Consider the following 27,535-nt stretch of genomic DNA (forward strand, 5'->3'; position numbering starts at 1 on the left):
GCTGAATCAGGACTAGAGGCGTATCTCCCAAGACCCAAGCCAATGTCTTACTCGGTATGCCATCCTGGATGGATACAGGTTAGCTTACTTATGACTAATCACAATCATGTAGATGAAGATGAAGAAAGGAAATCTCTGCTTATGACATGGTTGCATTCTTTCTGCTTATCAGTGGTGCTGACCATAGTCTGTCAGATTCAGAAATGAAGGTGCAGTGAAGGATAAACTAGCCCTGAAAATTTTTTCCCATTTTCTGTTTTGCCTCATTGAATCTGGTCCAATATGAGCTGTATTCTTACAGCTTTCCCAGAAACATTGAAAGTCTGAGAGCACTCCCTTCCTCCTCTGCAGATTCTAGTTGGGTCTGACCAGAAAAGTGAGTGCTGGACAAGCAGGCTCTCCATCTCGGTGGTCCTGCCCTTGGAGCTCCAGCACAGGGTCTGCCTCACTGTGTAGTGCCTTTTTTGGTGTAGGTAGACTACAGAGCCAAACTATACTAAATGCTTTACTGTGCTCCATCTGCCAGCTTGAAAAGTAATTTGAGAATTAATAGGACTTTGTCCTTCTTGAGCTGATTGATTTTTAAAAGTCAAAATGTTTTTCCAGTTGAAGTTTCTGTAGTTTGAAATTTATAAAAACTTGCAAAATCTTACACTTGCCAAAAAGTTTTATTTGCATGGAAGGGTGCTGTATGTGTCTCTACTACTTATATATCCTTTAGTTTTTGTTGGAGCACATGTTTTTCTTTCTAAGGCAGCAAAAGAAGTGGTGGGTAAAAGGGATTTTGCTGAGAAGCAAAGAGCTGTTATATACATCTATTTATTCTTAGTGACCTGCTCTATTTCTTTTCTCACTGCTGTTCTTTGTCTCATCTCCAAGGGCTCTGTCATTTCTTTTGCTTTAACATACTACAGTCACTTTCTTCCCCATTTAATTTAATGGAGGAAGGTGCTGAGAAAGGCAACAAAAATTATTTATAATTTCATAGCACAGTCAGGTACAAGATGATTGGTTTTGACTGGGGAAACAGTTTTGTTTACCCAAAACTTAACTTCTGATATTTTTCAAAAAATGCTGAGGAAAATGAATACAAATAAATGAGAGGGGAAGCAGTTTAGGTAGATATGGCACTTTGAAAGACTTTTCTATTGTGTAAAATAAACTATGATTTGAGAACTGCTTTCAAGACAGGTTAATTTTGAAGTGTATGACCTGTTAATTGTCTATTGTGTACAAGTCATTCATTGACTTAAACAGTATAAAATGCTTTCCAATGTACGCATAAGCTTATTTCACATCTAAGAGAGCAGTTTCTTGTATTACAGAGGGGATCCATGAGGTAGTGTGTTGAAGAATATGTCAGCTGGTGTAATTCAATATTCACTGTGGTCTTTCATGCTTTTTGTCTCCTAAATCCCACAATTTTAAATCTGACAATAGACATTGGTTATATAGCTCCCATTGAAAGAGGCTAGGTTAGAAGAGAAAACCAGTTTTGAAGGCGTAAGTGGTAATGAGAGATTTTTTTTTTTTAGAAGGTGAGTAGGGAGATCAACACAAAGAGATGACACTGAATATTCTGCGAATATGGCATGTAGTTGACATCAGAATGCATGATATGAAGCACTCTTATGCCAGAATTGCTGCTTCTTGGCTCATCTACAATTAGTTCCAGCAAAAAATAGTTACCAAGGCAGACAGCTTTTATAAGAAACTTTCTATGTGGTGTAGATGTGTTTAGGTTTTGACTTGTTCAGCAGTGGTGCCTACATATGCTCTGTGTCACACCACATCAGAGAGGAAATATCCAGGCTTAAATGGAACTCATCCTAGGCAGAACCAGTGAGAAAAGTGGCATGCTGTTCCAGATTGGTCTTATCCATACGAGAACACATGGTCTTTACTTTACATATTAATAGTTATATATAGGGATATATGTTAGTAGCAATAGACGCTCTGATAACATTAGTGTTGAAACAGAATTCTAGCAAGTTTGGATGCTGTACTACGTGCTAAGTCTCCATTGAAATATTATTGCAACTTTAAGGTATGAAAATTTTTGAAGTCACTAAATGTGTTTAGCAAGTTCTTTAATCTTCCTCAGTGGGCTTCGGATGGTAGTTTCTACTCACTTATTTTCCTTTTATTTATTTATTTTTTAATACTTCAAGTGTAGGTAATTTTTGGAATATGACAGTGAAGATAACATAGACAGATTGTAACAAAAGAGATTTTTACTTCTGAAACGCTTTAATGGAAAAGAAAGATAAACACTGAAGTCCTCTCCTTCTTTAGCTGTGTTGCTATTTTGCAACATCGATTTTTATAGGAAAAGAACTGCAGAACCTCAGTGAGAGAATTCACAGTGCACCTCATTAGTAACACTGTTGGTGTGAAATTTGGACTAATCTGTTGTTATTTCTTTTTTCTTTCTTTTTCCAATCCAGGCTTCCACAATGTTAAGAGCATCTTTAGCCCCTGTGTAAGTATCGAGTGCTGAGCTTCACTTGTATATGTAGAGAAGAGGAGGAGGTGTTTGTAAACTGAAGTGCACTGCCAGTCTGCAAATGGGAATCACTCATCCTCGGTGTGCTTCCTCTGATCTCAGTGAACATTGCGTGCAAATATTGTGTCATATGTATTCTTCTGTTGGGCAGGTTCAGTAGCATCCTAATTTCAGCAGGATGTTGCTAATCAGTAAATCTGCCACTCCGCACCTGTGAGCTGATTGCTGTATTTTCTTTACTGTTTCCGCACGGTACAGTCCTGTTGTAGTTGGTTTGCTTCTCACAAATCCAGGAATGGCAGATATTGGTAACGTGGATTTTTGGGTGCTTCAAGTTTAATTTTTTTTTGTGACTAAGTTAATAAATTTTGCCTTATAAGATCGAATAGAGATGGTATATCTGAGGTGGAAGTCTTTTTTAAATTTTTGAGACACTATTTTGATCCTTATGTTGTTTACAAGGTAAATAAAGGAACAATTATATGTATAACATAAAACTTGGTTTGAAAAGTGGTAGGATACAAAGATAGGAGTAAAAATATTTTTAGTGGTATACATTTAAATATTAAAATTAAAGCATTGACTGGAAGCAATTTTGTTAAGTTAAATTTCTATTGCAGTATTCAAACTCAAAATAGCAAGATAGTACTGATACATGGAAAATGGTCCTGTGTTAAGTCTTACGTTGAGCCAGCTTAGTCCAGCCTATAAAAATCCATTTAACCTGCCACCTTTGTCTTGGAGAAGACATTTCTGTGTGCGTGAGGGCTTAGAGGTGAAGTTGGAGCTGCAGCTTGTTACTGTGTCTGTTTATAACCATGTGCTAAAAGCCACAAGCTGCTGCCCTTGTGGTCCACACAGGGCAAAGAAGGATGTTACTGTACCCTTTTGTGCCTTTAAAAAGCTCAGATCATTAGGTGGCTGATTGTCAGAGTTCAGTGTTTGTGAGTTTTGATGGTAAGTGAGCTGTGTGCATGATGAAAAAATAAGTCCAAGTTTTAAAAGTCTGTTGTTCTAACATGGTAATGGTAACAAAAATAACAAAGCTGTAAAAATGTGGAAGCTCTTTTCCTGAAGCAGACTTCCTGTTTTGGCTTTTCTCACCTCAGTAACATCAGCTGCACTGAATAAGGAGAGAGAGTTTTGATTAATGTATTTCCCATTTGCATTGTAGGAAGATGCAGGATGTGCCATTGTTGCCCTCTTTGGATTATGAGAAGCTGAAGAAAGATTTGATTACAGGGAATGATCGTCTCAAGGCCTTCTTACTGCAGGCCCTGCGCTGGGTAAGGGAGAAATAAAGAAACAGGTCCTTTCTGGAGGAATCCAGAACTAAAATCCATCTTGTGAGCAAGATGATTGTTCTAGTGATGAGTTCAGCATTATAGGCAACTTCTCTCTTTGTCAGGGAAGTTTGCTAAGGCTCTTGAGATGATGAAGAAAGCCCAGGCAGTAGGAATCTATTTGTAGTGATGTCCTCCTCATCTGAGGAAAGCCAGATAGGAATTTCTAGGATCTTCAGTGGAAGTAATTTCTGATGTGTTTTCAAAGAATTTAGGCAGTTCCTTTTTCCATACATTGCCCTGTTTTAGATGTATGTAAATTTTCCTGTATTCAAGAAATACTTGACTAATCACCAGTTTTCCTTTATAATCAAGGTATTGTACAAGAGCCTACATTTTGTTTGATTCAGATCATATAATGATATTTCAGAAACATTCAAAGTGACAACAGGAAGTTACATTTTCCTGCTGAAAAGGAAGCTGATGGGTTCAAAGTGACAGACATGAAAGATGATAATAGTGGAATTCTGATCAAGCTTCAGTGTCCATTTTCACATTAAAAAAAAAATCCGTTGGGTCTGACCAGTGCTGGTTCTAGCCCAGTACTCTGTCTCAGATGTTTCAGAAAAGCACCACATCTGTCGCTATTAGAGAGGCTTTTTAACTTTATGGGAAGTAATGCTGTATCCTTCCTGTATGGACAGCGATGACAGCTCTCAAATAACAGTTTTGTAATGGATCACTGAGCTAAGGTCAGGTTAGTTCATTTCATCTCTTTCCCTTAGATCACTGAGGTGAATTCCTTCTCTGCATGAGAAGAGGTTTCTCAGCTCTGGGATATCAGCACCTTTAAAATCTTTAGTGGTCATCAATTCGCATTACCATTTATTTATTTGACTGGTTTATTTATATAATTATATATTTTAGCGCTTGACAACATCATATCCTGGAGAACAGAGAGACACTGTCCTGCAAGCCTACATCAGTAATGACCTCCTAGATTGCCACAGCAACTGTCAGGTCAGCTGCTCATTTGTTTCTATAAAGTACTGATCAGAAAATTTTATCACTCTCTGGAAGGCAGGAGGGGAAAGTAGTAGTGCCAAAATCATGTGATGCATTTAACTTCTGCATTCTAGTCTTTAAATGTTGATGGGCAAAGCGTTACATTACCAGAGCTCTCAGTGTAAATATACAGTTCTTGTAGATAAGTGGAAGTTTGTCGCCTCTCCTGGAGCTTGATGTCTGTAGTTGAGCAGAAGCCTACTGAGCCCTTGACTTAGGAGTTAGCTGTCTCTTTTTGAGTGATTATGTATGGTTAGATAATACACTCAGTCAATTTCACTGATCTAGGATAAGAACTAAATTAAGACTTCAGTCTCAATACCTCTATGGAGTATTTGAGGAAGCGGCTCCCGGTTCCCCCTGCCCACTTGTAATAACATGTTCAACAGTATTTCTGTGAATTTGGAATGGATTGTTACCTTTCTTTAGAAAGGGGAATTGCTGGTATATTGATTTTTGAAAGGTTGCTTCAGTCACTGTTAATCAAATACTATTGCTAATAAAAGTGCAACTTTTTTCATTTGTAATAGTGAATTTTGTGCATAGTTGAGTTCCCCAGTTGTTTGAAGTGTTGGTCCTACTTGTTACGTTGTGGCTTCCGTTGTCATTGCACCAGTAACTTGTACCACTAGAAGAGTTAAAGAATTACTGAATCAATGATCTGTTTTGCTCCCTGTAAATTCGTGTGAGTGGAAAGTTATGTATATGTAATGCCTGAAGTAAAACAGATTAAAAATAGTCTGCAATGTGGTGTTCTTGGTAAGTTACTGAGCTGCTTTTCCACACTCTTAGTTGTCAAAGAAAAGCATTCCTATTCAGGTAACGTAACTTCATTTAAGTTCATCAGTAAAACTAACAGATATTTTTTTGTTACTGACTATTAATTTTAGATATCAGATTTAACTTATAACTGTGTTGGTTCATTACAATTTTCACTCTACTGTGGAGCTTAATGGTGTTGCAACAGACTGCGCCAAATTTGCTTTTTTATTCATTTTCCATCTCTCCCTCGGCCCCCTGCTAATAAAAAGAAACTGGGAATTTTAAAATCATATTGACATTATTTAAGATATCAATATGCATTCAAAGTTTTGTTTGCTGTGAAAATTTAATGAAGCTTTTAAAACATTACAGAAGACTAACTTTGCTTTTTCCTCCTTTGGGGAGTTTTTTTAATGTTTGCTTTCTTTTTCAGAGAAGTGTCCTCAAATTATTACATTCTAAGAGTGAGGTAGTCAGACAGTATATGGCAAGGCTCATCAATGCTTTTGCTTCCCTGGCAGAAGGTAAGAGATTCACGGCAAAAAAAAAAAAAAAAGATAGCATTTTTATGTAATGCTGGCTTATTGGTAAGTCACAAGTACATGTCACTGCATGGGGAAATTTAAAGCCTTATTTGTGCCCTTTTTCTAGGGATTCACTGTCTTCTGTTACATGCATTCAAACCAGTTCTTCAGTACATGGGAAGTTTTTAACACTGTATATTCAGCGTTTTTGACTTCTTTTTGATGATTTGTGGTCTGTGTGGGAACTTACCCATGTGCTGCCTTTAATACAGTCTTCAGTCTCTTCATGAATGTTAAAAAGAAAAAAAAGAAGAAAAATCCCCGTTAATTAAAGGTCCTGTAGGCAGACCTGCTACCAGGCTGTGCAACAATAGTTAATGCAGCTGTTCTTGCATCTTCCTGGTGCTCACTTGAATAAATTTTTGTGCATCACTGCCAACTCTTGGGTTATATGTATATACAGCACTGTATCTCTGTCTGTCCCAAATTAGCCTTTGATTTGGTGCTACTTGAGGAACTATATATTCCTAGGACACATTTAAAGTCGATAGCAGTAAGGCATCTGACTTTTGCAAGCTCTTTGGACATCTCTGTTCTTTTCCTAGAGTATACAAAACTGTGATAGATCGGAAAGTATGTACTGAAACAGGAATAGTGGGTTCTGTGTGATACTAACTTGGCAAATGGGGGCCTCTAATGCCCCAAGTGGCTGGGTTTAATGCTACTGACCTGCTAGACAATTCATTTGTGCAGGTTTGTTTGGGTCTTGGCACAAGACTGTCGCTTGTCAAGAAGAAACTGAGGTCAATCCTGATTGCTTTTCCAAGGAGAGGGAGCTTTGCTGTCATAAACTGATATCTCAGCATCTGTTCTTTCATCGCTTTTCGCACCAGGTCGTGTCTACCTTTCTCAAAATCCAACATTGTTGCGAATGCTGGAGGAGAGACTGAAAGCTGAAGACAAGGATTCCCTTACGTGGGAGAATGTTCTGGGGGCTCTGCAGAAATTCAGCCTCAGGTGATGAAAGCACAGTACACTGGTGATAGCAGGAGAGGAAATGCAGGCTAGTTAGGCTCTGTTCAGGGAGGAAAGAAGAGCACTTGATTTTCCCATAACAATCATCAGAACCTCTGATGACTGATGAAAGCAGTGTCATTTATTATGGAGGAGAACTCAGTTTTGCTGACTGAATTAACCTGACTTCCTACCAGCTGTCAAGACTCAAGTAAATGTATATCTGCCATAGCCTTGTGTGCTTAATTGAATGTATTCCTTAATTGAACAAAGTGAAAATCTTAATGTAGAAAGTTCTGAAGATCCTACATAGAAAAAAAGAGTTGCATTGCATTCCAAAGCATAAGTTTTTCATTTTCCTTTCTGCAAACATTTTTCAGGGATTTCATCCTCATCCTGTTGATCCTCTTTCCTGGAGCTGTCTATGCATGGGCTGTCTTGTTTCTTACTTTTGCATTAGCAGTCTGACTCAGATGCCCACCACAAAAGAAATATCATGCAAAAGCAGTAAAGGGCATGATGTTGCTCCCATTTATCAAATACATATGATCTAGGAACTCTGTTTTCACAATACTCAGCCCTGAATAGTTAACTAAATGTAATGAGGTAGATGGATGTGTTTAACTCTTGTTATTTTCATTCATATTTCTTCTAAACTAAGACTGCAAGTGTTGGGGATTTTTTATTTTTTTGTTTGGGCTTGTTGAAGAGTGAGGACTGCTTTTGGATTTGCCTTGTTTAGAACTTGTCTGGATGAAGCACATTTAAATGTGCTTTGGGCAAAACTCTGGACTGCTTCCTGACATAATACCTTATACGTACTTGAGATGAAAGAGAATAAATCTTCATACCCTACTGCTTGAAATCCTAAACCAATCTTAGAGAAAATTATTTTTCTATTAAAGCAGTTGTTAATAACAAGTTAGTTTGAATTTTGGGGCCTAGGCAATAAGCTACTGAAAATTCAAAAGGTTTTTTACTGTCTAAAAAAATAACAGTTGATCTTAGAGAAGGTTAATTCCAGATACTTGACATGAGGGACTCGTTCTTTAATGTGTGGTCAAAGGCTTCCTTGTTTTGCTCAGTCCATGCCATAGACCTACTGCAAGATCCAGAACTGAGAAAGTGTATGAGCTTTCAGGAGTAATCCAAATCCCAAGTACTAAGAGTAGGAAAATACCTGCTTTCATCTTTGTAATTTAGACTTACTGCCCATTGGAAATAATGTGATTAAAACTGTGGTGTTCAGTAAGCCCTTTCGACCAGTATATACTTTTGGGTATTGTAAAGTGAGGAATTTTTGTTGTAGGAGATCATGGTTGACCACCTGGCAGTTTAGTCAGTATACTCTTTGAGGGAAACTACAGGTTGAGTTACAAGAATACACGGTTTAAGAATCTCTAGAGAAAAGAGCGAAGAGATTTAAGCAAAAAAAACTCATTTGTCAAATGAACAGTTAAAAAGTTCTATAGTGCTATGGCTACCTATGGCAGAATAAGTAATTAATCTGTTTTGTTGATTTGTTGTGTGTAACTGTTTTTTTTACCAATTTTAATACAATTGAAAATGCAATTCTAGGTGGAGTTAGAAGCCTTATAAAACAATGAAGAAATTTAGTTTGCAAGATTAAAAAAAAAAAAAAAAAAACAAAACAAAAAACCAACCAAACAGAAAACCAACTCACCCAACAACGTTTTAGTCCTCTAACCCTATGGGAATCTGCATCTTCAATTTCTTCAGGCTTTCTTAATTCCTGTGTTGACTTGATTTGGTCAAAATGGGTAGCTTTGGGGTTTTTTTTGTGGCAGGCTGGTGTATAGCAGGGAGATGAAGTAGGGTTTTAATGTGCTTATAAGCTTTAAATATATTTGAAAGCTATTTATGATATGGTCTGATTTTTGAGAGCTTTTTGTTTTTTTCGTCCTAGGCGTGCACTGCAGTCAGCAATGATCAAAGATGGGCTCATTTTCTGGCTGGTTGATGTTCTAACGGACACAGATTGCCTGTCTGATTATACACTGGAGTATTCTGTTGCCTTGCTCATGAATCTTTGTCTGCGGAGTGCAGGTGTCTTACACTTCGAATTACAACCTTATTCCAAGAAATGGATAGGGAAGATTGTGAATCCTTTTTTCTGATATACCTGGGTTCTTTAAAGTGACTGTAATTAGTAGCAGGGACTTACATAACCAGAGATATTTGAATGTTATAACAAATGCTTTTGAGCAGATCTCTTTCCCAAGAATCCCAAACTATGGAGACTAACTTGACCAAAATTGAAAGAATTAAGAAAATAGTTAATAAATGGAACCCTCTAAGGTTTGATTCTTTTTTCATATCCCTATTTGAGGACTGCCATTCCTACATTCCAGGCCCACTTTTCAAAGGACACTTCTTATTTGTGTAAGAGATTTGTTTGTATTAAAGAAAGTCAGAACTGAGTTGATCAGTAATCGAAAGGAGCTTAACCTCCACCTTGTGGAGTGAAATACTTGCATGCTTCGCTTCTACAACACAGAGAATCCCCCCAAGAAAATAAGGTTCTGTCTATGTCCAAAAGCCTTAAAAGAAGCTTAAAGTAAGTTTCCTTTTAAAAAGGAAAGTAAGATAAGGGTGAAAAATTGACAGCTTGCTTTAAGCAAATAATGTCTTTGTTAAACTTCAAAAAAATCTTTGTGTTGCATACTATCCAAGATTACAGCTGTATAAATCCAGAGTAACTCCACTGATTTCAGCTCAGTTATGCTGAGCAGCATGTGGCAAGAACAAGGAACAGTATTGCTCTGTGTAAATGATATTTAGTACTGATTTAAAGAAGTAAGGAGCTTGCTCTGATTTGTTATATTTTTTTCAAGCATGTTTTCCCCTTTTGCAGGGAAGAAAATGTGTGCAAGAATCGCAAATCATGTGCTCAGAGTTCTCTCTGATCTTCTTGGCCATGAGAATCATGAGGTATTTGTACAGCAAACTTTGGGTTAAGGAAAAGGTGGGGGAAAAAATTAGAGATTAAAAAAATGCAAGAAAGAAAGAAATGGAAAAAAAAGTAAATTGATTTTGTTTCCCTTGTTAGACTCTCATGTAATTAAGTTGCATGACATTTTCCTAAAATCCAGTTATGTAATTGTTTTTTCATTTGGTACTGGTCCCGCTAGACATAATTATGTCTTCCCTTTACAGATGTTGGCAGCTAAGAATGAAAGTCTTTTACATACATAGTTATCATGCAGCCCATGTGCCTTCTTGATTGCAGTTTCTGATGCTGTTTAAATGTCATCTCACAGCAAAACATCTCAAGCTTGACTAGTTCATTAGATGAACAATGTGTGGTGCAAGCCATTATGCAAAACATCAGGTTCAAAGAAGCAAGTTTGCTAGTAGTTTTAAGGAATATTAGAAGAACAAAGCAATACACCTGTGACATTCAAGCCCTATTATCTTTTTATCTACCTCTTCATTTAACCTGCCACTTAATCCTTTTGTGGTTCAAGTTTCTTCTCCGTCTCCAGACACGCTTGCATCTTAGATGCCAAATTAAACTACCTCAGAGGAAAATACTAAAAATTAGTAGTTATTTCTACCTAATGCTTTTCAACACATCACTCTGATATCGGCTATATAAAGCATTGCTCCAGCTATCTCTGCAGAGAGTCACTTCTTTAACCATGGAGTAAAATTCAAGGCAGAAGAAAATGCATGGAAATATTGTATGAAGTTGAAATCAAAGGGAGGCAGAATTTTTACCAGGGTATTATAGATTGATTTCTTAATGATTGTGCAAGGTGCAGTGAAATATAAACTCTGATGTCTCATGTTTATATACAATGACTTTATTATAAGGCTTTTTGTTTATCACTTAAACTGAAAATAGAGAAGAATTAAGTGTTTACTCCATGTTTTATTAATTCATTAGAAGATGTAGATCAGTTCTTCAGTAGCACTGTTTTGATTAAGATGAAACTTGGCATACCTCTACTGTAATGTTTCACTAGCATTGTTTTTATAAATGGTGAGAGTTAATACAATACATACTAATACAAAATAACATCCCAGTCCCTAGACTGAAGTATTTGGAAAATGCTATCATACTGTTGAAGTCTGTGCCTTATAATGGCCTTGAAATTTCTCTCAGAGGGTGCATTCTTACAGCCTAGTTTGTACCAGCACAGCTGATAGAAGTTTTATTATGAAAGTTGAAGGTAGAAGGCAATGCTCTTGAGTGCTAGGAGAACTTTCTGAGAAGCGATGGAATCCTTGTGTAAATCTGTCCTTTATCTTCCTTGCTTCCCCTGCCCTGCTCCTAGCCTGGCTCATTGTTCATCTTTCCAAGGATATAGACAGAGGATGACTGGAAATCGTAGTGCTCCAACAGTAACTGGCCAATACAAAGGATCAATTAAGTGCTGATAAAACTAGTTTGACAAATCTAGTGGCTTTCACTAACCATAGTATAGCACTTTCATGCTATCTGTTTTTTTAATCTCTGCTGAGGTACAGTAACAGGCAGTAGGGTGAGAGGATGTTTGAAGGTGCTACAGCTTTTATCATCCTGCCTAAGACTACGATGCTTGAAGCCTGTCTTGAGTTCATGCTGACACAATCTTGTCCCTGTTCTTTGTCCTATTTTTTGTACTGCCGCTAGTGTTTGTCAGAAACTAACTTTTTTTTTTTCTTTTCCCCAAGTGGGAATTTTTGCAAGTGGAGGCTAGCCTGATTAAACTCTCTGAACATAGTTGTTCTGCACCTTCACTCTCAAATTTTGCTTATAGTCAGCTGCGGTGAATGTAAGAGATTTTCTTACTGGTATGACTATTTCTTCCTCTCAGATACAACCATATGTGAATGGAGCACTGTATAGCATTCTTACCATCCCTTCTGTCCGAGAAGAAGCCAGAGCAATGGTAAGAAGTGCTGCTTTGCATAGCACAAAGATCAGCACATATGCCAAAATGGCATGCACACAGGTATCTGTTGAGCAGTGTGCAGCGGGGTTGTGAGGTAGGAGCTGTGGCATTTGAGAACAGAATCCACAAGAGGCCCTCCATCTTTGATATTCTGGCAGGTATGAACGTATGTCTCAAACACTTCTGCCATATTTGCTGGTCTTTTCCCAGAAGTGGAACCCCAGTCATGTGAAGGATTCTATCTAAATGAGAAATTAAAGGTGTTATTCTAAAATAGTATTGTCCATCTAGCATTTCATAGACAGGGTCTGGCCTAGGAGATACTTTCAGCTGACTTGCTACCTCTTCCCCTTCTTTAACTCGTTCTGCACCAGTGAATGGCCACTATGAGAATGAGTTCCTTTTGCTGCTTTTGTTTCTACCTGGTATAGACTTGGTTAGCTGGAGAAGGCAGCAGGAGAAAGATTTTAGCAGAATTAGGAATTGTTCTCCCGTGAAAGTTAGTCTAATGGTTATGAATGTGTTTTGACTTCGGGATTTGAGGAAGCCATTCCTGGGATAGCAGTGTATCTTCGTATCTTAGAGGATTAACCTAGAGAGTTATGCAGACATAATTGCTGTCAGATGTTTTACCTCACAAAGCACAGAGGATTGGAAGTCATTGTAAATGATTAAAGACACAACATCAAGCCTATAAAGCCTATATAAAGGGCCATAAAGAGAGAAACTGGGTTTATGAGAAGGTCAAAGTTGGTCCTGCTTTTTGCTTTCCTTCTCTGAACCTTGCACTGTTGTATCTGTGAATGCAAATTTGCCCTTTTCTGTTGACCCTGTATACTGAGTTCAGCAGGCAGAAGCTGCAGATCTATTGTATGATGAACAGCAAATTTTTACTTCTTTATTTAAACCTGGAAGCAATCTAGACAGCTTATTTATTTTGTCTTTGGGAAGCATATGGACAAAATGGAGTGGTTAGAGCTCGACATGGTGGTTTGTTTCACATTACCTTTATTTTTCCTGACAAAACAATGACATTTTAGTTAACAAAACTCAGTCACTGTGGTTGCATGAAATACTAACCTAGCAATGTTTTCCACTACATCCAGGGAATGGAAGAAATTCTGCGCTGCTTTATCAAGGAAGGAAATGCAGAGATGATCCGACAGATTGAATTTATTATCAAGCAGCTCAATTCAGGTCAGAAGAACAGATGCAGTTATCTGAGCTGTAAATCTTTCACAAAAGCCATAAGAAAGCTCATGTTTTTACTTGGTGTTGAAACTCTCAAAGAATAACAATAGTGTGATGGTCTGAGAGAGGGTGAATAGTGAGTGTCAGAATTTGAAAGTGAGATGTATTTTAAAATTTCCTTCTGTGTTACAATTATAAAGAAATAAAAGGTTGAGTAGGCATCAATTCCAGAGTTTTGGGACTGTAAATAGAATGACCTTGACTATTTTCTTTCGTGCTAGTGGCCTCACAGTAACAAGAGACTGTTGTCAACTGCAAAAATATACAGGTGATAAAATTTATAAAGCAGGATTTAGGGAACTATGTCTGTCTCTGCTCACTTCTTGCTCTTTTGAGGAGTGTAGCTTTGTTAATCCGAAATAGCTTATCCTGATCAAGGGGCAGAGACCCTCCTTTTTGGAGAGTATGTTGATGGGTCCTAGGAGTTGTAGATGCTGTATTAATTCAGAAAAATGTGAGAAGATGGAATATTCATTGTATTTTCTGTTCCTTGTGGCTGAAAGGAAGGCTGAAGAAAGAGAAAGGAATAATGAAAAGGAGGTGAATTCTAATTAAATCTTTCTATACAGTAAAAATAGAACAAATTTGACTACTTTCTTTGTCAGAAGACACCATATCTTATGGTCCTAGCTTGTAAAACAACAAATAAAGTATTTAAGCACTGTATTGCCACTGTGCAGTATTTGTTCATCAAGGTTATAGAATCGCTCCTCTTCTACCTGTGAATGGTATTTTTAAGAGGTTTTGTCTGATTGGTGAGTAAAAGTTGATCATATAGATTTCCAGTATAAGCCTGACTGCTTTTTTCTAAGGAAACTTGTTTGTCCAGAAGTTATAAGTATTCTATGTGAGTACTACCTTTTATGCATAAAAGCAGTATAATATTGAAGTTTTTGTAGGGAGAAATAGTCTTTTATTAAAAGTTAATTGAGAAATAGACAAACTTGCAGGTGCACACATTTTCATCCAAGTCTTGTCAGTAAATACACTGAGACATCATAGTGGGATTTATGAGAAAAGAACTATTCCAAAGTGTTTCTGTTTCTGCAATTTTCCCAAATATTAATTGATTTCAGTGGTTTCCAAAATGCTTTATAGGAGCAAATAATTCCAATAGTTGTCCTGAAAAGAATGGGATGTCTGTATGAGAAACAAGCTATATCTTACTGTTGTAAAAGAGAACAATAACTAGAGATTATGTTAAATTGCATATGTACTCTTACACCATTTCATTTTGCTTCTTTCTAGAAGAGCCATTAAATGATGGTATTGTATCTGATGATGAAGAGGAAGAGGAAGATGAGGAAGTAAGTTTAAAGACTTTCACGCACCTTTTAGAAAAATCCTTAACCTTCTAGACAGAAAATATTTCAATCAATAAGCCAGACTTTGGTTTTTTGGGTGTGTTTTTTGATTTGATTTTTTTTTTTTACTTTTATTTAATTACAAAAGTGTATTAACAAGAAAGTTGGATCTGTTTCCATTACTTTATCTTCATTTGAAGTCCTACTCTTTCGTTTTGGCAAGTCACCACCTCTGTGATAAATAAAGGATTATAACTTGAAATAAGTAAAGGGGAGAGTAGTTACTGTAGCAGTAGAAATCTTGCTTTCAAGCAGACACCTTTCAGCAGTTAAAAATAAAGGAAGCAAATGAACCAGTATATTGCCAGAATAGTTTATAAACACGTTGTTACTTTTTTTTAAGGTATCATGATCTGTTCAGGGTGTGACTTCTTCTTTTGCTGTTTAGAAACTTTAAAATACATTTAATAACTTGTCTGTATGTAATGAAGTAATATAGCAATTACAAATTCAGAAATAAGTCCCATGAAAAGGGAGGGGGGAGGAAAGTAAGTGTGCAAAATTGTCATAGTAAATATAAACTTGTTAGCTGTGTATTTCTAGCTCTGCTAATAAACACATTTTATACCAATACTTCAGGTTTTTTAAGAAGCTGTCTGCATAGAATACTGGGATCCCAGGTGTAGAAAACAAAGCATGTTTGATCATCTAAACTAACAAGCAAAGCAAGATGTACAAGGGAAATGTTAAACCCAGCCTTCGCTGGTGAAGTTGCCATTGCTACGTTACTATAAGTGCACGGAAGGGGGTTGCAAACACACTGTGTAGGCAGTTACACAGGAGTTTTATCTGAAAGAAGTCTACCACCTAGCACTTTTGTTTTATTGAAAAGCCCTGCGTGAGAAATTTAAAAGAACAGCTACAGTAGATGTCCTTGGAATAGCATTTGAACACATTTAGATGGACATATATGTGCTTATACGTTTGTATCATGTATCTGCCCTGAAGAGGTCAGTGACATTGAGAGTTCGGGATCTCTGCAACATGTTCCTCTATTAGCAATATTACTGGAGAACATATTTGCTGAAAACTAAGGTTTTAGGCAAAAAGTTTTTGTCCTGAACCAACAAAGAATAAAACACATAAAACTGACCAAGTCAGTTGTGTCCACGTTCTACTAGCTTGTTGCACATCAACACAAATGCTGGCATCAGAGACAACTATGCTACAGTGTGAAACTTCTTTTTACTCCAGCGTGACTGTGCATTTTCAAGAGCACCTTGAGCCTTTCATGTTTTGATAGCAGAGAAAAATGTAAGTATCCCGCTTGTAAAAGGTGTGGTGTGCTCTCAGCTGCTCTGAAGTGCAGCACCTTGCGGGATCCAGCCTTTGCCTGGCAGTATCCAGGGAAGTTTTGCAGTAGTTGCACTATTTAGCTAGTTTCTGTGTTGTGGCACAATAGGTGGTGAACATGTGAACTCATTACCCTTGTGACTTTGCCTGAATTTAAAGCTATATGGAAATTCTAAGTTTAGAGCTACGAGGAAGTTTTATTTAAGAATTGGCTCTCCCCCTTTTGTTCTAAGGGAGTACAGTATACAATATTTTTCTAATAGGATTAGATTATTGTAATTGTTTCACCTTCTGCAGTCCTGAAGTGAGTTTTCAGTAATCTTTCCATTCCTTCCACCCACAATCAACGCTTGATGTGCAAGATGAGCTTTCCAGAGATTAATCATTACAACTTTCCTTGGTTTAATATGCTGCTTAACACCCCGTAACTGATGTTCCAAGGCTTTGAGTGTCTTAGGTGTATCATGAGAATCCAAGGTGATGATATTTTCACTTGACTCTAGTATACTTTACTGAAGGATACTGTGTTATGTTGAGAAAGCACAGGGATAAGGAACTCCTTCATGAAAGGTGTGGCGTTGAATGGCATGATAGTGTTGAACACTTTCATTACTTTGCCTGCTCTTGGGAATGAAAGGAAGATGAATTCAGTCATACCCCCTTGCTGCTGCTGCTCACAGTCCCAGCCAAGACTCTAGGTCAAATAATTTGAAAATACATTTTTACCATTGAACCATCATGTGATTAAAACAGACTTTTGTCACTTATTATTTGACTCAAAAGTAACAGTAGGCTTTTGAAGCAGGGAAGTGTCTAATTCCAGTTTTTCATTAGCTTTGCCATTATATTGAAAAGAAAAAGTCTCATTAAGCCAATCTTAAAACTATTCCTAGCGTGACATTAATTGTGGCATGCTCTAAATCCTTATTGCTGCATGGAGACCTGGTTTCTTAGTCCTTCAGTTTAGAAAATGTAGTATACAAACAGCATTGCAGCAAAAGGCTACACAAAATGCATAATATTGTTACTTTGTTAAATAAGCAAAGATTTGTTGACTCACTGCCTCAGTGCTTGGAGCCCTTTTGTATTTTGGAAATCCTGTGAGTTATTGTTCTTTGGGGTTCTGTGATAACATCTGATGTTGTGATCTAGCAACAGAAAGTTTTGGAAAACTTTATCAGAAGTCTTGCTTTTATGTAACTTTTAAAAACTGCTACAGTCCAAATGGACATATGTCCATATATTAACAATTTAATGACATGCATTCAGACTGCTTACTGATATTACAATTTGTTGCTGATCTACTTAATATCAATATTTATACCTTCACAACGTAAGAAATAACAAAAGAACTCTTATGTAGACTTAGTTTGGAGGTTTTGCCCTAGCTTTTATTGTTTCCAAGAGCATGCGAAGGTTCCCCATGCTGTTACTATTACCTTTTGTGGTTTTTTACTTTTATCTGTGTTTAATTTAGAGTTGTTGAATTCTATCTTGGCTTTGAGCAGATCTTGTGGTAATGACTACTTTCTCCTAAACACTGCCACCAAGACGTGGTTTAGCCTCTTGGAGGATAATTCTGGGATTTCTAAGGGCATCATACACTCAGAAATTCTGTAACATGTGACATTAGAGCATATAAACTGAATAAAAAGTGTCTATGTGTATACTATTATTCAGAAATAAATTGGCTTTCAAGTTTGCCTACTGAGCTTTAAATTAACTAGTGCAGAGCTCAGGATGCACGGGCTTCTGGAGCACCTTCGTTATGTCAGCCATCTGGGGTGTGCTGACACCCACAGTCACAGTGCATATTTTCTGGTGATTAATATTCCCTCAGCTGTTCTGTTAAGTACTAATTTAATTTATCTTCAGTGTTTGATCTTTACATTTGCTTTTTATTTGACTTGGACTATCTTTAAAAGCTGCTTGTAAAAGTGTGTGTGTGATATCATAGCTCTCATTCAAAAGTCTAGTTTCAGACTGGAGCTACGTTCTCTAACTCTACAGCAACAATTTATCAGACACTCTCTGATGCCCCATCACGCAGTGCTTGGCAATAAAGCCAGTAAACTGCAGTGTGAAAATACACTTCAGCTAGAGAATACATCAAAAGAAGGAGAGCTTAATCACAGACCTAATTGCAGGACTTCAAGCCATTACATTAAAGGACTTTCCTGCCAACATCTGCTGCAGCCTGTAAGCAGTGGTGAACAGGGCACCAATAATGTTATTTTAGTGGTGGAATGATGGCACATCTGTCAAAGCTCTTTTTCTGCATGAGGAGGCAGAGGAGGGACACATCCAGGCTCAGCTACCTGGTATGATGAATAAAGTCAGGCAGCAAGGCTGACAGAAGAGGTACTTCCCAGAAACCAGAAACTGGAGTTCTCTGTGTGACAAAAACGTGTCAAAAAGAATATTGGAAGAGATGAAACCTGGGGAAACCAAGGCAAGCTGAGAGAAGAAATTAAACATGCCATGGATGTAGAGAGCTGGATGAAGAGCAGGGTGATGTTCTGACTAATGCCTAACACTCTTCCCAGGCGCAGTGTAGGCAGTCTTCTGTAAAGCATCCTTGACTAAAACTGTTAGCTCATTATGCTGCATTGACATAGCGTATAAAATAGATTTCCACCAGGGTATTTATAAAGCTCGCCTTTGCAACTTTCTAAATTTTTTTCAAAGTACAGTATATTGTGGAGTTTGGAGTCTGGTTTTTTTTTGTTTTGTTTTGCTTAATACAGATGATTGTTGCCTAGTCTACAAGTGTTTATCTGTAGTTTTCCGATATCTGGGATATTTTTCACACCTACCCAGCTTCCTAGATAATTGGGAGTTGGTTGTAACTTATCTTGCCTTGGAGAGAAAGGCAGATTGAACATCTTCCTGAGGTCCTATCCAGCCTTATCTTTTATGGCTGAGAGTCTAGAGAATGCATCTTTAGGAGGATAAAGAGGATTAACAATCTGGTATCTTCAAAACACTTACAGAAGAACTAGCTTTTTTTATTAAATCCATGCATAAACAAATAAATTATGGAAAAATTTTACGCTGAACCTTAGAACAGTGTGTGGATTATTGGCAGTATTTCTGTAACTTCTTCAGTTGTTCACATGCAGGCATCTAATACCTCAAGATTACCTTGGGTATGGGAAGCACCTGCATAAAGCTGTCAAGTGTGACCTGGGACCTGTGGGAGGCTTGTGCCCCTTCAGAGCTGCAGTAGAAGACAAGTCAGGCTATTTCAAAGCAGAACTAGATACTGCTATGGGTTACTGAATTGAGGCCCTTAGGTCTGAGGTTTTTATCTCTGCTTGACGCCTGTGAATGAGGAAGTGATAAGCAATGAGAATAATTAAATAAAAAAAAAATTGTGGTTTTTAAGCCATTTGGTATAGAGGTCACAAAACCTGAGAAAAGACAAGCCTGTAGAGCTCTGGGGAAGCCAACACCTACTTGGTCTGAGTGATGGTAGTCTTGTTCTTTTGCACCAGACAAAGACTGGCATCAGTCGGCCATTTCCATTGTAGGAAATACCTTCCCTGTACACACTTCCAATGTTTTTTTTCCTCATGCTGTTTTTGTAGAGCACTGTCAAACATCCATATTATTGACTAATCTTTGTGGCAGATGGTATTTCTTCCTTGGCTATATAAAACTATTTGAGTCTAAATCTCACTAAAGCAAAACTACTTTTCATTTTCTTTGTGCTCGGGGCTCGCCAAAGTTGTGTGGCCATTATTTTTAATGGAGTTTATGCCAGACTCTCTACATTGCTATCTCAATATACCTTATCAGAATGATTCACTTACTTTTTCTGACAGTCAGTTACATTTACTGTCACAGCCTGTTTCCGAAGGAATGCATGCTTTCTTCATCTAGGGTGGGCTTTATTTAGGGTATCTTGTGCAGTGCAGAAGATAATTCTTTCCAGTATCAAAACACAAGCAAAAATATTATCTTGTTCATGTATTACTACTTTTGGTTTGATGGAGGAGTCCCTCAAACTTTAAAATTTCCTGGCCTGTAGATCTGTAGAAGCTGCAGAACTTCCGTGAAAGATGAATCACCCATGGTTATACTAGGAATGGGCACAGGAGAGTGAATTCTTGGTACTTTTCGCTTGAGAAGTCGATGACATTCGGTTTTTGTGGAATGAAGTCAACAGAGGATTGTTGCCTTCTTTTAAGTACCGATTCCAAGAATTTTGTACCAGGCCCACATTGTCAGCTTTAAAGCTTCCTTGCAAACCTGAGTAGCTGCTGGTGCTTCACCTTGCTCTAAAACCAGCTGCTGTCTGACACCCGTGGTCTCACCTTTCAGGAACCACTGCTTGAGGAGGGGCTTTGAATGCCCGGCAATAAGAACTTTGTCTTGAGTGATTAAAAATTATGCCTCTATTTATGAAGACTGAGTAATAAAATGTTTTGAAGATTATTTCATTCTTGGGGAATAGACAGCAATAAACTACTTCAGTGTTTTTGTCAAGGTAGAGGGAAGTACTCCAAAGTGCTGAATATGCATATGGCTGTTTTGATCTCACAGAATGCTAGCATTATCTTCAGGAAAGACTATGAATTGTTTTAAGGTGCGCTTACTTTATCTTTACTGCTTTTTATTATAGTCTAACTTAAATTTATGCTCGGATGATACTGATTCATAAAAAGATCCAGACAAGTTTCTGTCAAGTTTCCTACCATCCTCTTTGCTTGAATTATAAATTTCTGGTGTGGTGGTTTTGTTTTTTTCTGGTTTTTTTTTTGTTGGGTTTTGATTTTTTTTTTAAGAATTGCCTTAAATTTGAGGTTTGGTGTTGTTTGTTTGGTTTCTTTTTTTTTTAAATCCCAAGAGTAGCCTTTTTGCAGCCTCCAGTGTGGCTGAGAAATGCCATCTTTTTTCTTTTTCTTTTTTTCCTCCAATCTGTACTCTATGACTAGACTGACTTGGGCAGATCTGCAGAAGCTAAAACTCCAAAATTCATACCAGCTGCTTTTTAAGCATTGCGTCTCTTCACACTAGCATGCAATGTTCTACAAAGATACTAATAACTGAGGTCTTTCCTAAGCCTTTATTTAGGTCAAGCAAGGAATAATTATTTGGGGTTGGAAATTTCAAGAACAACTTTTGAAATGCATACTGTACTTTTTGGTGAAGCATTTGTGGAAAAGGGGTGGGTTTTTTTCTTCTCTCAGGATTCTTTAGTTTCTGGTTACAGAAAAAGTTTAGGTAAGTTTGTTTTTAGATGTCTACTTTTTAGATAAAACATTCTCGTACATTACAACTTACACATGCAGTACTAACAGGCATTTGTCTGGAAAGTACATATCATCCAAGTGACTACTGAAGTGAGAACTAAATTTGAAATTAAAACATCTTGGAACCTGGGCTCAAATAACACGTGTGTTACTGTTGCAGGAGGACCATGACATCATGGAGGCCGATCTGGACAAAGATGAGGTTTTGCAACCTCAACTGGGAGAGCTTTCAGGAGAGAAGCTACTAACAACTGAGTACTTGGGAGTGAGTTCCACTCATTAGCATCTTTAAATAAATTAATTTACTGGATTAAGTGTTAAATCTCAGCTCTTTCATCAATTGGTAAAATATTTTCTTCTTGAAATTGTTGCTTGAAGAGCCAGGTTCTACCTGCATAGCAGTCCAAATCTTTCACGGTCTGTTTTATTAGCTGCTCTTCAGAAGAAGTGGAATAAGTTTGAGCCTTCTTTTCACAGGAGGTGGTCAGGCTGTGGCTTAATAATAAGCAAAAGGCAGCCTTAGGATCTAGTGGTACTTCAGTGACTCTGGCTACACGAAGCAAAGTGCTGAGCAAGTTAATACTGAAGCACTCTGCTGGTCTGAAATTATTTTGAAAAAAAAAAAGTTTAAAAGTTAATTGGTCCTGCAGGCATTATGCTGGATCAAGTATTGTATGTCTTGCCTCATGCAGCAAAAAGCCGTTAAGTAAAAAAGTGTAAAGTTGGCATAAACACCATTTAGTGTGCTGTGACTAATTTGAGATAAATGTGACTGTATGCCTTCTGGATCTCAGAGTCCACAAGTCTACCAGTGCTGATGTAAGTGTGACCTGAGATAAGATGTCATGGAACAGACTATAGTGATTCCGGGAATTGTGTCTCGTAAAACCAGAATGCAACTTCATTTCTGATGCAATGTTTCTATAGAATTTTGTCTATGGCTCCAGTTACCTGTCTTTCCACTGCATTCTCTCTCTTTTTTTTTTTTTTTTTTCTTCCCCCCCCATGTGTCAGATAATGACTCATACTCCAAAAACCAAGAAGAAGCTGTTTCCTGGTGTCCATCAGAGTATAGATGAGCCTCTCCAGAGACCTGTGACGCCGGGTTATCACAGAACTGTGTACCTAATGTAAGTCCAAACAAATGAGGCCAAGTTGGATTTTAACTCCTTTAAAAAACAAAACAACAACAAAACCCCAACAATGCCTGATAAATAAACCTTCTCTACCTAAAAGGGCATTGCCATTGTAATTCCTTAAAGATAATTTCAAAAAAAGAAAGGATTGTAGGCAGAGAAAGGTCCATTGACTGAGGTCACATACTTGAAATAGTTGAGTAAATGTTTACTGATCAGTTTGATATGAATTTGCATTATATCGTGCGTGTTCATAGTCCTTTCATCTTCTGATAATATATTCTATTGGTAAGTTGCGTGGTGTGCCTAAAATGCTTGCGATTTTCCACTTTATAAGCAAGAAAATCTGTTGTTCTGGAGAGATTTGCTACCCACCTGTAAGAGAACAGATTAAAAAGAAAATGGGAAAGACAAAAGTCTTGGAATGTCGGATTTCCTGCTTTGGGAGAAATACTTTTTCCAGTGGGAGAGTCTGTGACACTTTGCCCTTGGTGGGATTAGGGTCAGAGGTAGAAGGCTACATTGTAAATGGAATGAAGAAATCTTACAGCATAGAGTTCCATGAATATGCTGTGACTTTTGCTGGAATAAGTATGTCTTAATCTTTTAATTTCTGAGATGAGACTTCTCCTTTCCACTGTTCTGACCGAGGAAGCAAAATACCAATGAGATCTCAAATTTAAATTATTTTTTTTCTTTCAGTTGCATACGGTTTTGGATTTGATCAAATCCAGGTAGCTACGATACAGTTTATCATGAGGATTTAATGTTTTCCTTTCTGCAAATACTTAAGCTGAAAACTATAAGTCACTCTAACGAAGTATAGATAATAGTACTCAAAGGTCATAGTATTGGTATAGCTAAGTATGTTAAAAAGAAATTGGTAACCTACAGTACAACAGTGTAATGAAGTTAGAAGGTAGAATTGGTTCTTACAAGATAATATCAGCCCCATGTCATTCCCCCTGCCATTCTTTGCTTTGATGTTCATGTTTTCTATTTCTTAAAATACACTTCTTCCCCACTTCAGTGTAGAAGATCCATACAGAGGAGTAATTTAGGCTGTAGATACGCAGATGTGGCTGAAGCTGATGTAAGTCTACTGATGTGGATAGGGAGTGGTCCCAGATTTATCTTACCCATGTGTGGTCAGTGTTACCGAGTTCAGGGTCCCAATTTCCCTGCACAGGGTTTTGCCCACAGTGGGCTAGGAGACCTCGATTGATTCTGTGGAATCGACTGTTAGGGTAGCCTTACAGCCTATTTATAAAGTATTTTTCAGGAATAAATTTTAGTTACCACTGGAGTGGCTAAGCATTACATTCCTGCTTTCTAAGTGGAGAGAAAAACAAGCTTGTGAAAATGAAGTGACTTTCCTCTAGGACGTCAGAAAAACGGTGGCAAACTCGGGGGAGTGGCTTTTATTTCCTGGTGCCATGGAGCACACTGCAATTTATGCCCCAGAAATAATCTCTAGAAGTGATCACATGCCTCTCTTTGCCACCCTCTACCCAGGCAGTATGTTTACTTACCAGTACCCCGAGATACAGGAGTGACGCTGGTCGCGTGTTTTGCCAAAACTTCAATCTCCTTATGAACGGCTCATGCCTCCGCAATACAGCTTCAGGTCACTGCTGGATACAAATCAAAACCACCTTTCTACCATATTGGTTCTGGTAGCTTTGAGTCTAAGAGAAATATTAGTTTGATGGTGTGAAGCAGTCTTTACAGATTGCCTCGCTATGCAAACTACGGAGGAAAAATGTAAACAGCAGAAATCTAACATCATGAAAATATGTGAAAATTAATTTCCCTCCTGCTCTGGCCAAATGCTAGAAATCATGCAGGTCTTTGGTGCCCCCATGTTTTATGTAGGAAGCAGGAGGTACCACCGTTAATGAGAAGTTTGTATTTTATATCTAACTAATTTATTTTATATCTAACTAATTTGTGTGCAAGAAAGCTGCAGTAAATAGACAAAGACTCTCTTAGCTGCCTTAACTTGAAAGCAATATCTGAACTGGATCTATTTGGTATTTTAAATTATTTAAGTGGCTTGTGTTTGTATCAGATGAAATGACTCAAATAATGTCAGACTTTTTAGCCCCTCGTATGCAGCTTGTCTACCCAGGGACAATCCAGGACAGTTGACCTGAATTATTTGAAGTTTTGGATTCAGCAGAGTAGTTAAGCTACATGAAAAATTTGCTTGCATTCAGAATTGAAGTGAATATGACTTGTTTGAAGTTCTTCGTGTGAGACTCGTTGTAACGTAGTCTGTTTAAACAACATCGTGAAAGAGGAAGCAGTTGATGGAGATAACTATAACATATCTCTGAGTTGTTCGTTCATACCTCCAAAAAGGGGGACGGGGTGGATTTCTAACGCTGAATAGAAGTATTCACACAGAAAATTAATGCAGAATAGCCACTGCACATGTAGCAGCTATTCCATGCTAATATTTCTATGACTTCCCAGTGCAGACAAGGCTCTAGTTACTTCAGATGAATTGTCATAGGATCCCGATACGGACAAGCTCTTGCTGTATGGAGCTAAGGGAGCCAGGAAATACTGAAAGCTGCTTTTTTTTTTTTTTTTTTTTTTCCCTTCTCTTTAAAGACTTACTGGCTGAGATCACTCAAGGGGGACTGAACTACTTAATATTCTGCTAGCTGTTTCCTTAGAAACTGATTTAGCTGTGAAATCATTAACTGCCTTCTTGAACTGCATCCTTTCTAACTAGAAATATAGTCTAGTTACCTTAACCTGATATTGGGCAGGGAAACTTTCTGTGTCTGACAACTTCTTTTCACACACTTTTCACACCCCTCTTGCTTCTGCTATGTTTTATTGCTTATTACTAAGCAATATTGTCCCCGTTCTGTCCTTCAGCTACTTCAGTTTCTCATTGATTCACCTCACTTGGGAAATCAACAGTTCTACTTCTTGTCTACTTTGTCTTAAGTCTGTATTGCATATTGCTCTATAAAGTGAAATCCTTGTAATATTCAGGAGCAAATCTTAAATCCTTAAAAAAGCTAAGTATTAAAGTCCTCTCAGGCCCCCTGCTACAGTCTTTTTCTTTAAGTGTCCTGCTGGTATTTTGGGTCTTCAGACTGCAAGGAGTTACGCTTTCCTTTCCTCAGCTCTTTTATTGCAGTAGGAAAAAATGTTAATTTCAAATACATCTAATGTCAGCTGGTTTGGGGGAGCTACAGTCATGCAGTTAAATTATGTCCTTAGCACTAGTTTGCAGTATGAAATGTAAAATAATTTCAGTATTTTCTATGTCATTACAGGCAATTAGAAGAAATTAGAATTCACTCTCATGCAACTCTTCATACTGCGGGCATTCATCATTCTGCATTCTCCTTTCTTGTCCAGGCCAGAAGACGATACCAGTTCTTGTCACGATAGGGATGAGAAGCTGCAGGCTCAGCCGAGCAGTCATCCTCCCATTTGTAGTGGGAGCAGGTCCAGCAGTTCCGACCTCTGCATGTCCCCTTCATGTAAGCATATTCTGTGAATGCTGCTGTTAACTGTTGCTCTCTTTCTTGACTGGGGCAGGCATTTGGGGCCTAGCTTGTGTGTTGTAGATTTTTTTTTTTTTTTTAATGCAGCCTTGGAATTGTCCCTCTGCTTGCAGACCCTGGGGCAGTCTGCAAGACCTTGGGGCATGTGGTTGGATTTTGGCCTGAGCTAAATGAATAGCTGCAGAAGGTAATGTGTGGTCAGCAGAGACCAGTGGTCTCACTTGCCTCACTCCATCTTGCTTCCTGTGGAAGGGCCAAGGATCATACTCAGGGCTTCTGATGTGCTGAATATACTCTATTTTACGCTGCAGTGTCCTCTGCCTAGGGAAAGAGCCCATAGACAGTGCACTTCCCAACAGGCAGAGCTCCTTACTTGATCAAATATACCCTTGTTTGGATCTAAATGAATCACTGTCTGCTGGCACCTGCAGGCTTTGTTGGCTAGACCTCTGTATTAAAGTTGAAGGCAGCTGCAGTTATCTGCTTAGATTTGCAACTACATTCAAACCATAAAAGGCTGTGGAGGATGGGAAGCCCTGTGCTGTATAGCTGCATTGTGGGTGATGCTGCTAAAGATTCTGTCCTTGCAACTTAAATTGAAATTAATGCAAACTCAGCTGGACCTGAGAGCTCAGAAACGTGATGGAATTTAAGAGGTTATGGGCTTCTGAAATGCTTTATTGCTGAATTTCTGATATCCACAGGACCGTGCAACTTCAGATGTGGGAGTTTCAGTGTTCTTGCAGGGATTCATTAACATTTCCAATTAGGGATTTAAGGCAAAATGTTCTGAAGTCTTAGATAAAGGATTTTGCAGCATATCCGGTACAGAATTATTAAAAGGTTCAGGCAAAGCATGCCTTTACTTTGCTGAAAAATATGCTTTGAAGCAGTAAAGGAATAGCATACTTTTTTCTCTCTCTTCTTTTTTTTAAATTTCCTAAAGGAAATGAAAAGGATTCTGAGAAAAGTAACCAAGGTCTTACACACAGGAATCTGCTTGCATAATGCCTAGAGCTGGTAAATATAACATGCTGAATGAAAGCCGTTTGATAGAAGCAGATGAAGCTCCTGTTCAGGATGGGCACTTGGGTTCTCACTGTTGTGCGGGAACGAAAGCGGCTGTCCTCAAGCCTCGCTTTGCGCCGTACCACCTTGAGTATAGTTGAGCCCATTCTGTGGGGAGGTTAGCTGGCCAGAGGCAGCAGTGCAGAACAGCAGAGCTTGTAAACTAATACTGAATTGACAGATTTAGAAGAAAAAAAAATGTTTTACATATTCATGCTCCGTAAGAGAAATTAAGCCAAGCAGATACCAAAGGTGTTCCTGTTTGCTGTGTTAAAGTGTAATTGGATGCAATTTCTAAGGTATTACGCAGCCACCAGGAGCCCAGTGTGCCTTCTGAACCACATTTTGATAATATCTTGCCAGTGAAATGCCTTAACTCACCTTTGTGACCTTTTCCGTGCTGCTGATGCTGTCTGACAGTTTGCTTGTAGAGATTTGTGTAGGGGTTTAAACAGGGAACCTGCGTAAGTCAGCAAAGTAAATGTTGTTCATTTTTGATGGAGAATATTGATTTAAAGCCTTCATGCTGAAGAAATTCCTGCCAACTTTCATGTTTCATATGGTCAGAACTTTGCTC

The 27,535-nt window shown here is 38.0% G+C and overlaps 1 protein-coding gene across 2 annotated transcripts in view; it reads left to right on the forward strand.

Moving 5' to 3' along the window:
• Window positions 1-27,535, forward strand: part of ARMC9 (armadillo repeat containing 9) — a 67,623-nt gene that overhangs the window by 28,038 nt on the left and 12,050 nt on the right. For both annotated transcript variants that reach the window (XM_086754949.1, XM_086754951.1), the window contains 13 exons: window positions 2,448-2,482; window positions 3,681-3,792; window positions 4,717-4,809; window positions 6,050-6,140; window positions 7,034-7,157; window positions 9,082-9,221; window positions 10,030-10,106; window positions 11,978-12,052; window positions 13,162-13,252; window positions 14,555-14,613; window positions 21,382-21,486; window positions 22,236-22,351; window positions 25,742-25,866. In XM_086754949.1, the coding sequence (XP_086611075.1) occupies window positions 2,448-2,482; window positions 3,681-3,792; window positions 4,717-4,809; window positions 6,050-6,140; window positions 7,034-7,157; window positions 9,082-9,221; window positions 10,030-10,106; window positions 11,978-12,052; window positions 13,162-13,252; window positions 14,555-14,613; window positions 21,382-21,486; window positions 22,236-22,351; window positions 25,742-25,866 (1,243 nt within the window). The remainder of the gene's footprint in view (window positions 1-2,447; window positions 2,483-3,680; window positions 3,793-4,716; window positions 4,810-6,049; window positions 6,141-7,033; window positions 7,158-9,081; window positions 9,222-10,029; window positions 10,107-11,977; window positions 12,053-13,161; window positions 13,253-14,554; window positions 14,614-21,381; window positions 21,487-22,235; window positions 22,352-25,741; window positions 25,867-27,535) is intronic.

This window comes from Chlamydotis macqueenii, chromosome 9 (assembly GCF_036417535.1).
Source record: "Chlamydotis macqueenii isolate bChlMac1 chromosome 9, bChlMac1.mat, whole genome shotgun sequence".
Lineage (NCBI taxonomy): Eukaryota > Metazoa > Chordata > Aves > Otidiformes > Otididae > Chlamydotis > Chlamydotis macqueenii.